Source organism: Austrofundulus limnaeus, unplaced genomic scaffold (genome assembly GCF_001266775.1).
Source record: "Austrofundulus limnaeus strain Quisiro unplaced genomic scaffold, Austrofundulus_limnaeus-1.0 Scaffold430, whole genome shotgun sequence".
NCBI lineage: Eukaryota > Metazoa > Chordata > Actinopteri > Cyprinodontiformes > Rivulidae > Austrofundulus > Austrofundulus limnaeus.
Window position 1 is genome coordinate 12,073 of NW_013952832.1, and position 12,302 is coordinate 24,374.

General features: G+C 41.1%; 1 protein-coding gene across 1 annotated transcript in view; it reads left to right on the forward strand.

Annotated features, from left to right (window-relative positions):
* Positions 1–11,718, forward strand: part of LOC106529253 (ectoderm-neural cortex protein 1) — a 19,735-nt gene extending 8,017 nt beyond the window's left edge. Inside the window, exons 2-3 of the mRNA XM_014024608.1 lie at positions 2,409–4,224; positions 10,576–11,718. Coding sequence (XP_013880062.1) covers positions 2,415–4,190 — 1,776 coding nt within the window. The 5' untranslated portion in view covers positions 2,409–2,414 and the 3' untranslated portion in view covers positions 4,191–4,224; positions 10,576–11,718. The remainder of the gene's footprint in view (positions 1–2,408; positions 4,225–10,575) is intronic.
* Positions 11,719–12,302: the final 584 nt, after the last annotated feature.

The window sequence follows — 12,302 nt, forward strand, 5'->3', positions numbered from 1 at the left end:
TGTGTGTGTGTGTGTGTGTGTGTGTGTGTGTGTACCTGGTTTTATTACAATTTTATGACATTTTCTGGTATAAACACCCACCTTGTCAGGACCAGTTGTCCTTTTAGGAACCAAAGTCTGGTCCTAATATGATGGAAGACCATTTTGCCTGCTGTGTTAATTCTAAATTGTGTGTTAATGTTAAGTTCTGATCTATAGATGGTAGAGGAAATTGTAACTGGTTTAAAATTTGTATGAAGTCTTAGGAACAGGACTGGATAAGCTATTGCTTCTTCCTGTTCCCTTTTCGAACATGAGTTATGTTTTACATTATATTTAGCTGGAAATTTTATGTTGTAATTAATGGTTTATTATTTATTTATTGTTGTGTTTTTCTCCTGTATTTGGTACATGTATGTACATGCATGTTTTATTTTACTATTTTATTATTATTGTTTTTTTAAATTGTGGTAATAGTTAGGTTTAGGGTAAAGGTCAGGGTTAGGCTACAGAAATGAATGGACATTTAATACAAGGTCCTAATAAGAATAGAAATACAAACTTGTGTGTGTGTGAAGGTGAAAAACCATGAGAGGATCTTGTCATTAGAGCGGATGCCAGATGACATATAGCCCCATTTGTCTCCTCTGGAATGTAATAAATCCTGTTGAGCAAGGCTTGCGAGTAGTTTTGTATTTCATAAACTTCTGACAAACAACAACTCGACTCTTCTGATAATAGCGAGAACACTTGGCAAACTGTGCACGTTGAAAATGGGCCACTTTTATTCCCATAAAGGAGACGCCGGTTGTTTTAAAAACTGTTTAATTTGGCTGTCTGATGCGTCCCTAGTCCAAATGAAAATAAAATGATGAAATGATTTCACTCACAATGGCAGGCTGCACTTAAGCTCAGCAGTGCTATGTTTTACATGTGAATATTAATATGTAAATCTGAGTTCAAAGCCACATTGCATGACACTGTTTTATGGAGCAGATTTTAATATTCACTTGGAAGCTGTGTGGTTATGAAAACCTGATTAAAACCGAATGGTCGCAGCTGAAAAATGTAGAATTACTTTCTTTGTGCATCATGAACTTCAAAGGAAAAGTTCAAAGTTTTCCACTTCATTGTGATGTAAAGTTAAAGTTATAAGTGACATGGATCATCAGAAGCCTCCCGTCTCCTGCCTGTCTTCCTACAGGCATTTCCTTTTCTCTGCATTCGGAGGAGTTTTCAGCAGATGATGCAACTTATAGGAAATGGAAACTGTCCCCTCCTCTGCAGCTCAGTTAGAGAGGAGTCACTGATGACACACAAAGACCTTTGAACTCTCAAAACTGATAATCCCCCAGGTGTCCGCACAGTCAGATTTAATTTGGTGTTTTGAAATAGTTTCGTGGTTATTCTAGTCTTTGCAGTTCAGATCAACAGTCAAGGTATGAACTCAGCACACGCTGCAGACGTTTGCTTCTGACAAGGAAGCTACAAACATGCTAAAATATGTTTTCACAATTTCATGAAAACCCGAGCAATCCTTGAAAGAGTGCATAATACCTGCTAACTCTTATTCCAGCATTTTAAACTAAAATTCTCTTATAACAGAGTTACAGCTATTTTTGTCAAACCTTGTAAACCCTTCTGAGCATTACATTTATCATAGAAATGGCAATTATTGTGTTAGCTAAGGTTGATTAGTTGTGGTGGCCATTCTTGATTCAAGTTGACTCCAAAAGCTGTTGAGTTGTAGATGTACATCTAACGAGATTTATTAAATCTATCCAGTGGTTCATGAGGTATTTTGCCAACAGACAAACTAAGTTGTCGCTAAAAGCTAATGCTTTAAATATCGTCTCTTTCCTCACTTCCTAAACAGCTCTCAGTGACGCTATTTTGTAAATGAGAGGATCTCTGAAAATGAAGGATAATTGCTGCTTAGAACCGAGGCTGGTAAAGTTTCAGAGTAAAGAAAGTTAATCCTTGGTCCTCATATTCACAACATAACGTTTGTCGTTTTATTCACTTAATCATTTTTTTTTATTTCACTTAGTGAGTGTTGTAATTTTGTCTTCAGAAAATTCAAGATATTCATCTTTTACTGTCTCTTTGCACAGAAAGATTCAATCTCTCTGCTTCAGCTTCTCAGTGTTTCCATGTGGAGCAGTCACTGCTTAGAATGAAATTTGTTAGGCAAATTAGCTGATTATTCTGCTCTCTGTGACTAACCATGATGACAAACGATCTAGTCTCTAAAAACACAATTTAGCCTAATTTTCAACAACAATTATCGGATTTATTTAAAGTGTAGGTAATGACTTACAGTTTTGTAAGACAAACAAAGATAAATGGTGTGTTTTAGACCTTGTTCTTTCTCTATTTTTAATGATCAAATCAATTTAAAAGATGTTTTCTTTTCTTCTTCATTGCAGGATTCAATGAAAATGTCTGTGTGTGTCCACGAGAACCGAAAATCCAGAGCCAGCACTGGCTCCATGAACATCTATCTCTTTCACAAGTCCTCCTACGCCGACAGTGTCCTCATGCACCTCAACTCCCTGCGGCAGCAGAGGCTTTTTACAGATGTCCTCCTTCACGCTGGCAGCCGCTCCTTCCCCTGCCACCGAGCCGTGCTGGCTGCGTGCAGCCGCTACTTCGAGGCCATGTTCAGCGGCGGGCTGAGGGAGAGCCAGGCCAGTGAGGTGGACTTCAGAGACTCCATCCATCCAGAGGTTTTAGAGCTCCTGCTTGATTATGCGTACTCATCACGAGTTGTTATCAACGAGGAAAATGCAGAGTCACTTCTGGAGGCCGGGGACATGCTGGAGTTTCAGGACATCCGTGACGCCTGTGCCGAATTCCTGGAGAGGAATCTTCACCCGTCCAACTGTCTTGGCATGCTGTTGCTGTCTGACGCCCACCAGTGTACAAAGCTGTCAGAGCTCTCCTGGGGCATGTGTCTGAACAACTTCCCTGCCATTTGCAAGACAGAGGACTTCCTCCAACTGCCCAAAGATATGGTAGTGCAGCTTTTATCACATGAGGAGCTGGAGACAGAAGATGAGAGACTGGTGTATGAAGCTGCCCTTAATTGGATCAACTATGACTTAGAGAGGAGGCACTGCCATCTTCCAGAGCTCTTGAGAACAGTCCGTCTAGCACTGCTGCCTGCCATCTTCCTAATGGAGAATGTTTCAACAGAAGAGCTGATCAACGCCCAGGCAAAGAGCAAGGAACTGGTAGATGAAGCTATTCGCTGCAAGCTGAAGATCCTCCAGAACGATGGTGTCGTCAACAGTCCTTGTGCTCGACCAAGAAAAACCAGCCACGCTCTTTTTCTTCTGGGCGGGCAGACTTTCATGTGTGACAAGTTATACCTGGTAGATCAGAAGGCCAAAGAGATTATTCCAAAAGCTGACATTCCCAGTCCCAGAAAGGAGTTCAGCGCTTGCGCCATCGGCTGCAAGGTGTACATCACGGGTGGGAGAGGATCAGAGAACGGTGTGTCCAAAGATGTCTGGGTTTACGACACTGTTCATGAGGAGTGGTCGAAGGCGGCACCCATGCTCATTGCCAGGTTTGGTCATGGCTCTGCTGAGCTCAAACACTGCCTCTATGTTGTGGGAGGACACACTGCAGCCACTGGCTGTCTCCCGGCCTCTCCATCTGTCTCACTCAAACAGGTGGAGCAGTTTGACCCGGTGGCCAACAAGTGGACCATGGTGGCACCTCTCAGAGAGGGTGTGAGCAATGCAGCAGTGGTCAGTGTAAAGCTCAAGCTGTTTGCTTTTGGAGGCACCAGTGTCACCCATGACAAACTCCCCAAGGTGCAGTGCTACGACCCACAGGAGAACCGTTGGACTGTGCCAGCATCGTGCCCCCAACCGTGGCGTTACACAGCGGCTGCTGTTCTGGGAAACCAGATCTTTGTCATGGGTGGTGACACAGAGTTCTCAGCATGCTCGGCCTATAAGTTCAGCAGTGAGAACTACCAGTGGACTAAAGTAGGTGATGTGACTGCCAAGAGGATGAGCTGTCAAGCTGTAGCATCAGGAAATAAACTGTACGTAGTGGGCGGATACTTTGGCACACAGCGGTGTAAAACTCTGGACTGCTATGACCCCACGCTTGATGCATGGAACAGCATCACTACTGTTCCATACTCGCTCATCCCTACTGCGTTTGTCAGTACATGGAAACATTTACCAGCTTGAATCCCAAATCCTCAACTTGCACCCTCTCCATTTGGTAAGATCAACACCTCATGTATCCTGTAGTTCTGATGTCTTATGAATCAGTTTGTTCAGGATGCAACATTTAAAGGGGACCTATTATGCAAAATTCACTTTTTAAAGGTTTTTTTACTCAACTTTGGATATGTACTTCTTAAAAAAACAGTCCTAGGACCAAAAAATGCACCCACGGGCATATTTACTGTAAGTAAATGTATTTGTAATGTATATTAACGACAAGTTTTATACTTCCATCATTTTGTGATGTCACAAGCCGTACGACAACCCACCGGAACCTGCGTTCAGCCCCTTACCTAGCAACCCCCGGGTGAAGCCTCTCCTCCTCAGTATAAAAAGCCGTCACAGTTGTTGTTGTGCAATGCACAGCTCATTTCACAACAGGACTTTAATAGGGCACTGGGTAGAGTGTTGGACCAGAGAGCAGGAGACCAGGGTTTGAGACTGGCATGGACACAAATTAATTATTTATTTATTTTCGTTCGTTATGAACACGTTTTCTCATGTACCTCTATTGTTTAGCTTATTAAAGCCTTGTTAAAGCCTATTTGTTTTAGTTTCTGAGGTATTTTGACTGCTGCTGCTCCCTGCTCTAGTAACAGCATGCAGAGTGAGCGCAGAGCAGAGGAGGGAGAGAAAAAAAAGAAAGAAGCTGTGACCGACTCTGCCTCTGGGTCTCACAGGGGCTCATATGGTTGTACAACGGAGCTTCTGCTATTATTAACCATGCTGACGTAAACGCTGGCTTTGGAGGGCGGAGTTAATATCAACAGATTTTTGGAGGGCGTTACCAACAGAGCTCATTAACATAAACAGCTCTTCTGAACGGAAGTCAGAGCAGGCAGAACTAGAAAATGGGAAATTTTATTATCTGAGAATTATTTTGTGCATTAAATTGAATGAACATGGTCTGGATAGCCCACAGACATACCATAACAATTTCTAGGACCCATAATTGGTCTCCTTTAAAAAGTTTGATTACACATGTAAACTGGAAACAAAGTTCTTCTGGGTTGAAACAGGCTTAAGAGTAAACTTTATTCAACCTACATCATTCAAACTGTATACCGAACCTTGCCTTTTCCATTGTCGACAGTGTATAATTAAACGATGCTTGTAATAAGGGCTGCAACTAATGACTATTTTGATAGTCGACTAATCTACGACTATTTTTTTGATTAGAGGCACCATGGTGGCTCATTTGGTAGAGCTAATGCCTCTCAGCAAGAAGGTCGCCGGTTCAAATCCTGGCCCGGGCACCTTTCTGGGTAGAGTTTGCATGTTCTCTCCATGCATGCGTGGGTTCTCTTTGGGTACTCCGGCTTCCTCCCACAGACCAAAAACATGACTGTTAAGTTAATTGATAACTCTAAATTGTCCCTAGGTGTGAGTGAGAGAGTGAATGGTTGTTTGTCTCGTTTGTCTCTATGTGTGGCCCTGTGATGGACTTGCGACCTGTCCAGGGTGTACCCCGCCCCTCGCACTGTGACTGCTGGATATGGGCACCAGTGACCCACGCAACCCTGAAAAGGAAGAAGCGTGTACAGAAAATGGATGAATGGATGGTATATTAGTCAACAATTATTTCTGTGACGCCCTCCATCTATGCTAGTTGTCTCCAATCAATTATCCAGTCTCTTTAAAAAGTAACGTTCCCACAGCAAATGAAAATGAAAATGTGAGAAGACGAGAAAGAATGGATTATTACTATAATTCAGTGCTTTATTATGATAGCACTTAGCGCTCTAGCTAACGTTAGCACAACTGATAATGGCGCATCTAAGAAACACTGTTTTCTAAACTAACAAAAATTATAAACAGTTGGCTTCAGTACAAAGTGATCAATCACTGAAAATACGATCTAAAAAACATCAACCTGTAGCACAAGCTAACTTTCTGAAACTTTCCCACCTGTACAGGACATAATCACGGCTCCAGCATGTTAGCGTTTCAGGTGTTCATTTTCACTGCTGCTGTCCTGCCATGGAATGACATTACTTTCTTGGGTTGATTTTCAGTGAAATGTAGCCAACTTTTGAAAGTTTAAGGCTTGTTTGTTTTGCCTCTATCACTTACTGATGTGCCTGCTGCACAGAAACCATACGGAGACGCCCTACGGACTGATGCCGTCTGTTGGAGCTGACATTTCAGTTTGGTCGCCATCTTGGATAGGTTCCTCTCTGAGTGGGAAAAATAGGGAGCTGCCAATTAGACAATTGAGCAGTAGTAAGCTGCAAAACCCTTGCAAGGTTAATCCACTCATTTGCCTACCATTGATAATGTTGAGGTCTTTACACTTGGTAGGAAGTAGGCAGCTCGAGACTGACACATTTACAAAAACCATTCATCACGAGTTGCAAGAAGAGGGGACTGAGAGGCATCAGGGGAAGTGAGAACATGAATTTGCTGTCTGACTGGACTGAGACTAGTTTACAAACAACCTTTGCAAGAGTCTTCAAATGTCTAAAAGCATAATAGTTATCTCTTGTCACCTGAATTGTAATAGTTTACAAATCTTCTCAATTTTGATTCTGTAATTCTAGAGCTGTGTTATTTTTGTGTGTGAATCACACCTGTTTGTTTTTTTCCACACAGTGAAGGTGTATTGAAGCAAATGCTGCTTGCAGAGAAAGTCCAATCCTGCTTGTGTTTTTAGGCCAACATTAATTATGTTATAAGCTTAAGATGTGGTTTTAATAGAGTAATGTTTTGAATTTTCTTCTGTATTGAGAATCAGGTTATTCAGCAAACGTTTGAAACTCCAACCCCTAAAGTCCATGTTTAAAAACCACACCGATAATGGATAATAATTATTTTAAAAATTGTCCATAATTTCAATAACAAAGCGTCCTCCAATTATGGCTGAGAAAAAAATCCCATAACAATATATATTGTGAAAGACACACGATCAATATAAAGGGAGATTTTGTCAAATAGAATGTTGATAATTTTATTGAACTCAATCCAGAACATTACGGCAGTGTTTCCCAAAGTTGGGGTCGGGACCCAAAGTGGGGTCCCGAAACATCAAGGTGGGGTCCTGAAAAGATTTTCTGAATTAATTACATTTTGCCTTAGTTGTTACAAAGGAGTGAGGTTAGTATATTTAAAATGGATAAGTGGAGTATAAAAATATTGTTACTATGCCCATGTTTAGTTGACCTGATACAAATGTTTATCATCCAAAATTAGCTGGGAACAGGTCTCTGCTGCTGTTATTTTGTGGGTCAAAAGCTGAAAAGTTTGGGAACCACTGCACTTTGGTTCCCAAAGTTGGGCTTTGGACCCAATTATGGGTCATGAAGCACCTTGGATAATCTCAAAGGGTAATAAAACAATTGCAGATGTAATATTTTCCCTATAATTATTACAAAAACACAAAATAAGTAAAAATAAGTATTTATATTTGTGTACAAGCTGTTTAGATTGTCAAAAAACCTGTGTTTTTAGGGTTATTAATGAAGTTTGTGTACTCAGACCAGTAATACTGTATTTGGGGTCACACGTTTTTGCCATGGATATTTTGTGGGTCAGAAGATAAAAAGTTTGTACTGCCTAAAAATGAAAAAAGAACAACATGGACAAAAGGATAAAATAAGTCCAACAGCTCAAGAGGAATTTATGAATGAGATCCCTCCTGGTCCTTATTTCAAATAGGTAAAACAAAAACTAATAAATAATTATTGACATCAACTGATATGAAACACACATATTGTCAAACATTTTAAAGCCGTGTGGCCAAGCCCTAACTCCAATGAACGACACACACAAACACACATCTGTGATAGCCTCACTCTGAAGATTTATTGTTTTTCGACTCAACAGTCTCTTCTGCTTCCATCTCTCTCCTAATGGCCTCATTCTAACCCTGCGCTCCGGCTCTGATGATAAATAGGCCAGACGTATGTGGAGCACGGGTAGTTAGTCGGCAGACCCGATCGTTGTGCTCGCTGCAGAGTCACGATCACATCACTCGATCCCCACACGAACACCCCTACGCATTGCCTTTTAAAAACGGCTGGCAGAGCTCGACTCCTGAGAATAATAAGAGAGCAAAGCAGAGTGACTTCTCAGCTGTCCGGCTCCTGCGCGTTTCCTGTTTGATAACGCCGGGAGACGGCTCGGAGCAGCTTCACTACTGCGCCGCTGTGATGTTGCTTCTCTTCACAGGAGGAAATATATTTCACGACTTATCGTTCCCCTTCCTTTTCAGCGACTCGTCTCTGAAAGAACGCCTCTGTGAATAATCCTGCCACTATTTTTAATACCAAATTTTTTTTGTGTTTGCCTGCCTGTCATGGCGACTGACAGTCCACTTATTGAATGTGGTGAATAGACTAAATGTGGAGGAACGGGGAAAATAAGCCCGAGTGTTTAGGAATGAAAGGAAAGGGAAGTTTGTTAGACCTCACAGAAAGAGACTGAAGCTGGGTGAGAAAAAAGAAACACTCTCAGTTCTTTTTCCCAGGGGAACAATTCCAACTTGTACAAGATTTCCTTCTTTTAAGGTTTTTTTCTCTCAGAAGTTTTTAATGGGGTCAGAAGACACGCTCTGTATGTTGATCTGACTGTTCTGACTCATCAAATACAGCTTTTTTTGTTTAAGTTCATGTTATGTTAAGAGATAATCTGTTTTAGTTGTTTTGGCATGAGTTGATGCAATAGATCAGTGTTTCCCAAAGTGGGGTCCCGAAACATCTCCTGAAAAGATTTTCTGAATTAATTACATTTTTCCCTTAGTTGTTACAAAGGAGTGAGGTTAGTGTATTTAAAATGGATAAATATAGTATAAAAATATTTACTATGCCCATGTTTAGTTGACCTGATACAAATGTTTATCATKCAAAAATAGTTGGGGGCACAGGTCTCTGCTACTGTTATTTTGTGGGTCAAAAGCTGAAAAGTTTGGGAACCACTGCACTTTGGTTCCCAAAGTTGGGCTTGGGACCCAATTATGGGTCATGAAGCACCTTGGATAATCTCCAGAAATCAATTTAAAGGGTAATAAAATAATTGCTGATGTAATATTTTCTTTATAACTACTACAAAAACACAAAATAAGTATAAATAAGTATTTATATTTGTGTACAAACTGTTTAGATTGTGAAAAATCCTGTGTTTTTTTAGGGTTATTAACAAAGTTTGTGTACTCAGACCAGTAATATTTGGGGTCACAAGTTTTTGCCATGGATATTTTATAGGTCAGAAGATAAAAAGTTTGGGAACCATTGCAATAGATGATGTACGATCTGCTAACGCTCAGAGGATGTATTTCATATGACTCTAGTTTCTGACAAAAGGCCATTTTTGTGTTTGCTAAGGTCAGGTAGTTGTGGTGGCCATCTTGAATCAGTTTAGGTTCAAAAGTGAATTAGTTGCAGTTTTATATCTGACTTTCTTGGAGATTCAATAAAATTCACTGGCAAACAAACAGGCATGAATTACAAGATTGGTTGGCAGCTGTGTAAAAATGAAAATGTCAGGAAAATAAAATTCACTTAGTTGTGAAGTGTGGTAATTTACCGGGGACACCAGAAGCTGGATGCTAGCAACTCAAAAAGGAGATTAAAATAAACAGAATTATTTATTATACTTGTGGTATTGTTTTTATTTCATCTTTAAAAACAAAACAAACAAAAAACAAACAAACAAAAACAATCTGCTTTAAATTGAATATTTTCCCCTGACCATTTTTTAAACTTTCAGCCTTCCCGTGTAATGTCCCCTTTCCACTAGTACCACTTAGTGTAGTGTCGGTACGGTCAGTGTTGGAATGGGTCAGTTCGGGTGCTTTTCCATTGATGTTCCAGTCCGTTCCAGTGGGTGTGTTTTGGGTGATGGTAGAGGTGGTTTTTGGGTTTTTCGTAAAAAAAAAGTTAATGCGCAAAATGAGAGATGGAAACACATTTGCCGAATAAGTTCAGAAATTTTTAAAAATTTGCTAAAAATTTGAATTAAAATTGGATGAAACACAACTAATGTCACTGCTACAATTGAAAAGAATGGCTCCTTGAGTTGTTCTTGTAAAGGTAGCTTAGATGCAACCAGTGACTCCACCCCCTAGCCAATCAGTGACAAACGGTGTTCTGACGTCGCATTTTGGTGTCGACTGGGACCGTTTGGAACCACGACAAAGTAGGTATTAAAAAAGGGCCGGTTCCATGAATCTAGCCTAACAGAAATGGCTTGGAACTGTACTGAACTGTACCGACACTAGTGGAAAAGGGGCATAAGTCTCCTCTTGAATTGTTAATAAGTCACCTTTAAACTTGCTTGGCTTTGTTTGCTCTCAGGCATCTTATTACATCTCATTACCCTGCTGCTTAAAGACTCGTTCTTCTCTCCTCAGATTTCCCTGTTTTGCATCATCTCCCGGTCTCCTGACTGCGAAGAAGAAGCACACGGCCTCTTCCTCCACAAAGAGACGGTGAACCGCGATGTACAGATACCTGCGCTCAGAGGCTGCGGCGGTTCAAGCAAACGGACCGCTGTTTGTTCTGCGAGGCCCGGACTCACAACCTGTGCGCACATTCCACGCTGCCAACACATCATGGACACGCCTGCCTTCTTCTCCTGTAGTCATGATGGGCTTGTGACGATCTGTGTGGACAATTTCTCTGATTTAAAAAAAGAAACAGAAAAATATATCTCGATGGGCGTTCTGTACAGACTGATTTGGGGGGGAAGTTGAGCTGACTGAGTGTATATGACTTATAAAAAGGCAAAGTGAAGGATCAAATCTCCCCCTTTTTACCCTTTTTGTTTGAGTTTTGATTATATTCCAAACTCTGCTTCTATAGGTAGCATCTCACTTGGTTGTGGTTAGTTGGTGAAAAGCCTTCATGAAGGAGTCTGCAGAAAATATTTCCCATTTCCTTCCCCTTTGGTTTGGCCGCAAAGCTCTGAACTCAGTAAGACTGCAATAGAAAATGTCACAATTTTGAGTAGCCAACCAGCCTCCCAACATTTTCCAATTTTTCTGCTTCGGACACAAAAAAACAATCGTTTCGTGTCCCTGCTGTGAAGGTTTGCCCATCACTGCTGGTCAGGCGGTGTGGAGGAGCGACTCCAGCTGAGGATGAGGACGATGGAGTGGATCCGTGCATGGCCGAGAGGGTTGAGGTGCCTCAAGGTCACGGCCTTACACGTCTGCTGTTTCGCAGCTGTGTGTTGATGCCTCCCAGGTCCGTGTGTGGTGTTTGGATCGGGAACGCTGCCACATCAGGCTTAACGCTGTAAAACGCCGGCTGCGCTTCTGTTCTTCTGATCAAAGTGGCGCTCGCTCGCTGAGTCATAGCTGAAACCCTTTTAGAGCATGTCCACTCGTTGTGATTCAGTAAAACTGGCATGAACTCGTGAGAAATGCTTTCAGATTAACGCCCAAGCTGAGAGATTATCAGTTTTTTCTTTCTTAAACATGCTGCAATCTAGTCTTAATTTATATGATAACTCTGTTATGTTAATATGTCAAATTCTGTATTTATTTCCTCTCTGCCTGCGTTCTTATGTGAATGTTTGTTTGGGTTGTGTCATGCATGGCCAGGTGTTGTGTTTGATTTGGTCTCAGCAGACTGCATTTTGCACACTTCAGTCTTTTCTAAAAGATACTTGTTCTTGAAGAGGCTGTTCAGACTTGTGGTTTAATCTGGGGGGATTCAAGTGAAAATAGTCAACTCTGATTGAATTTGGGATCACTTACCCATGCTTTAGACAGATCCATTCAGAAATGTAAGCAGGTCTACTGATGGTTGTGTAAAACTGGTCAAACGTTCAGAAATCTCTGACAATCATTTTGACTTTAACACGGTTCGAATTTTTGAATTTGAATTTTAGTAGTAGTTATCTCTTGATAAGCTTAACTACCCAACAGATGCAGTATAGGAGAAATGAAGGAGTGTGCAATGATTAGTGACGCCACAGAGCTCAGATCAAAGACTGAAGAGTTCAACCTGGTAAAATCCTCCACAGTAAAACCACAAAGATAAAATTAGCACTGGATGTGAAGTATAAATATATACCATTCTGACACCAAATTGTACACAATCCATCGCAGCTGCACGCCTTTAGAAAAACTTT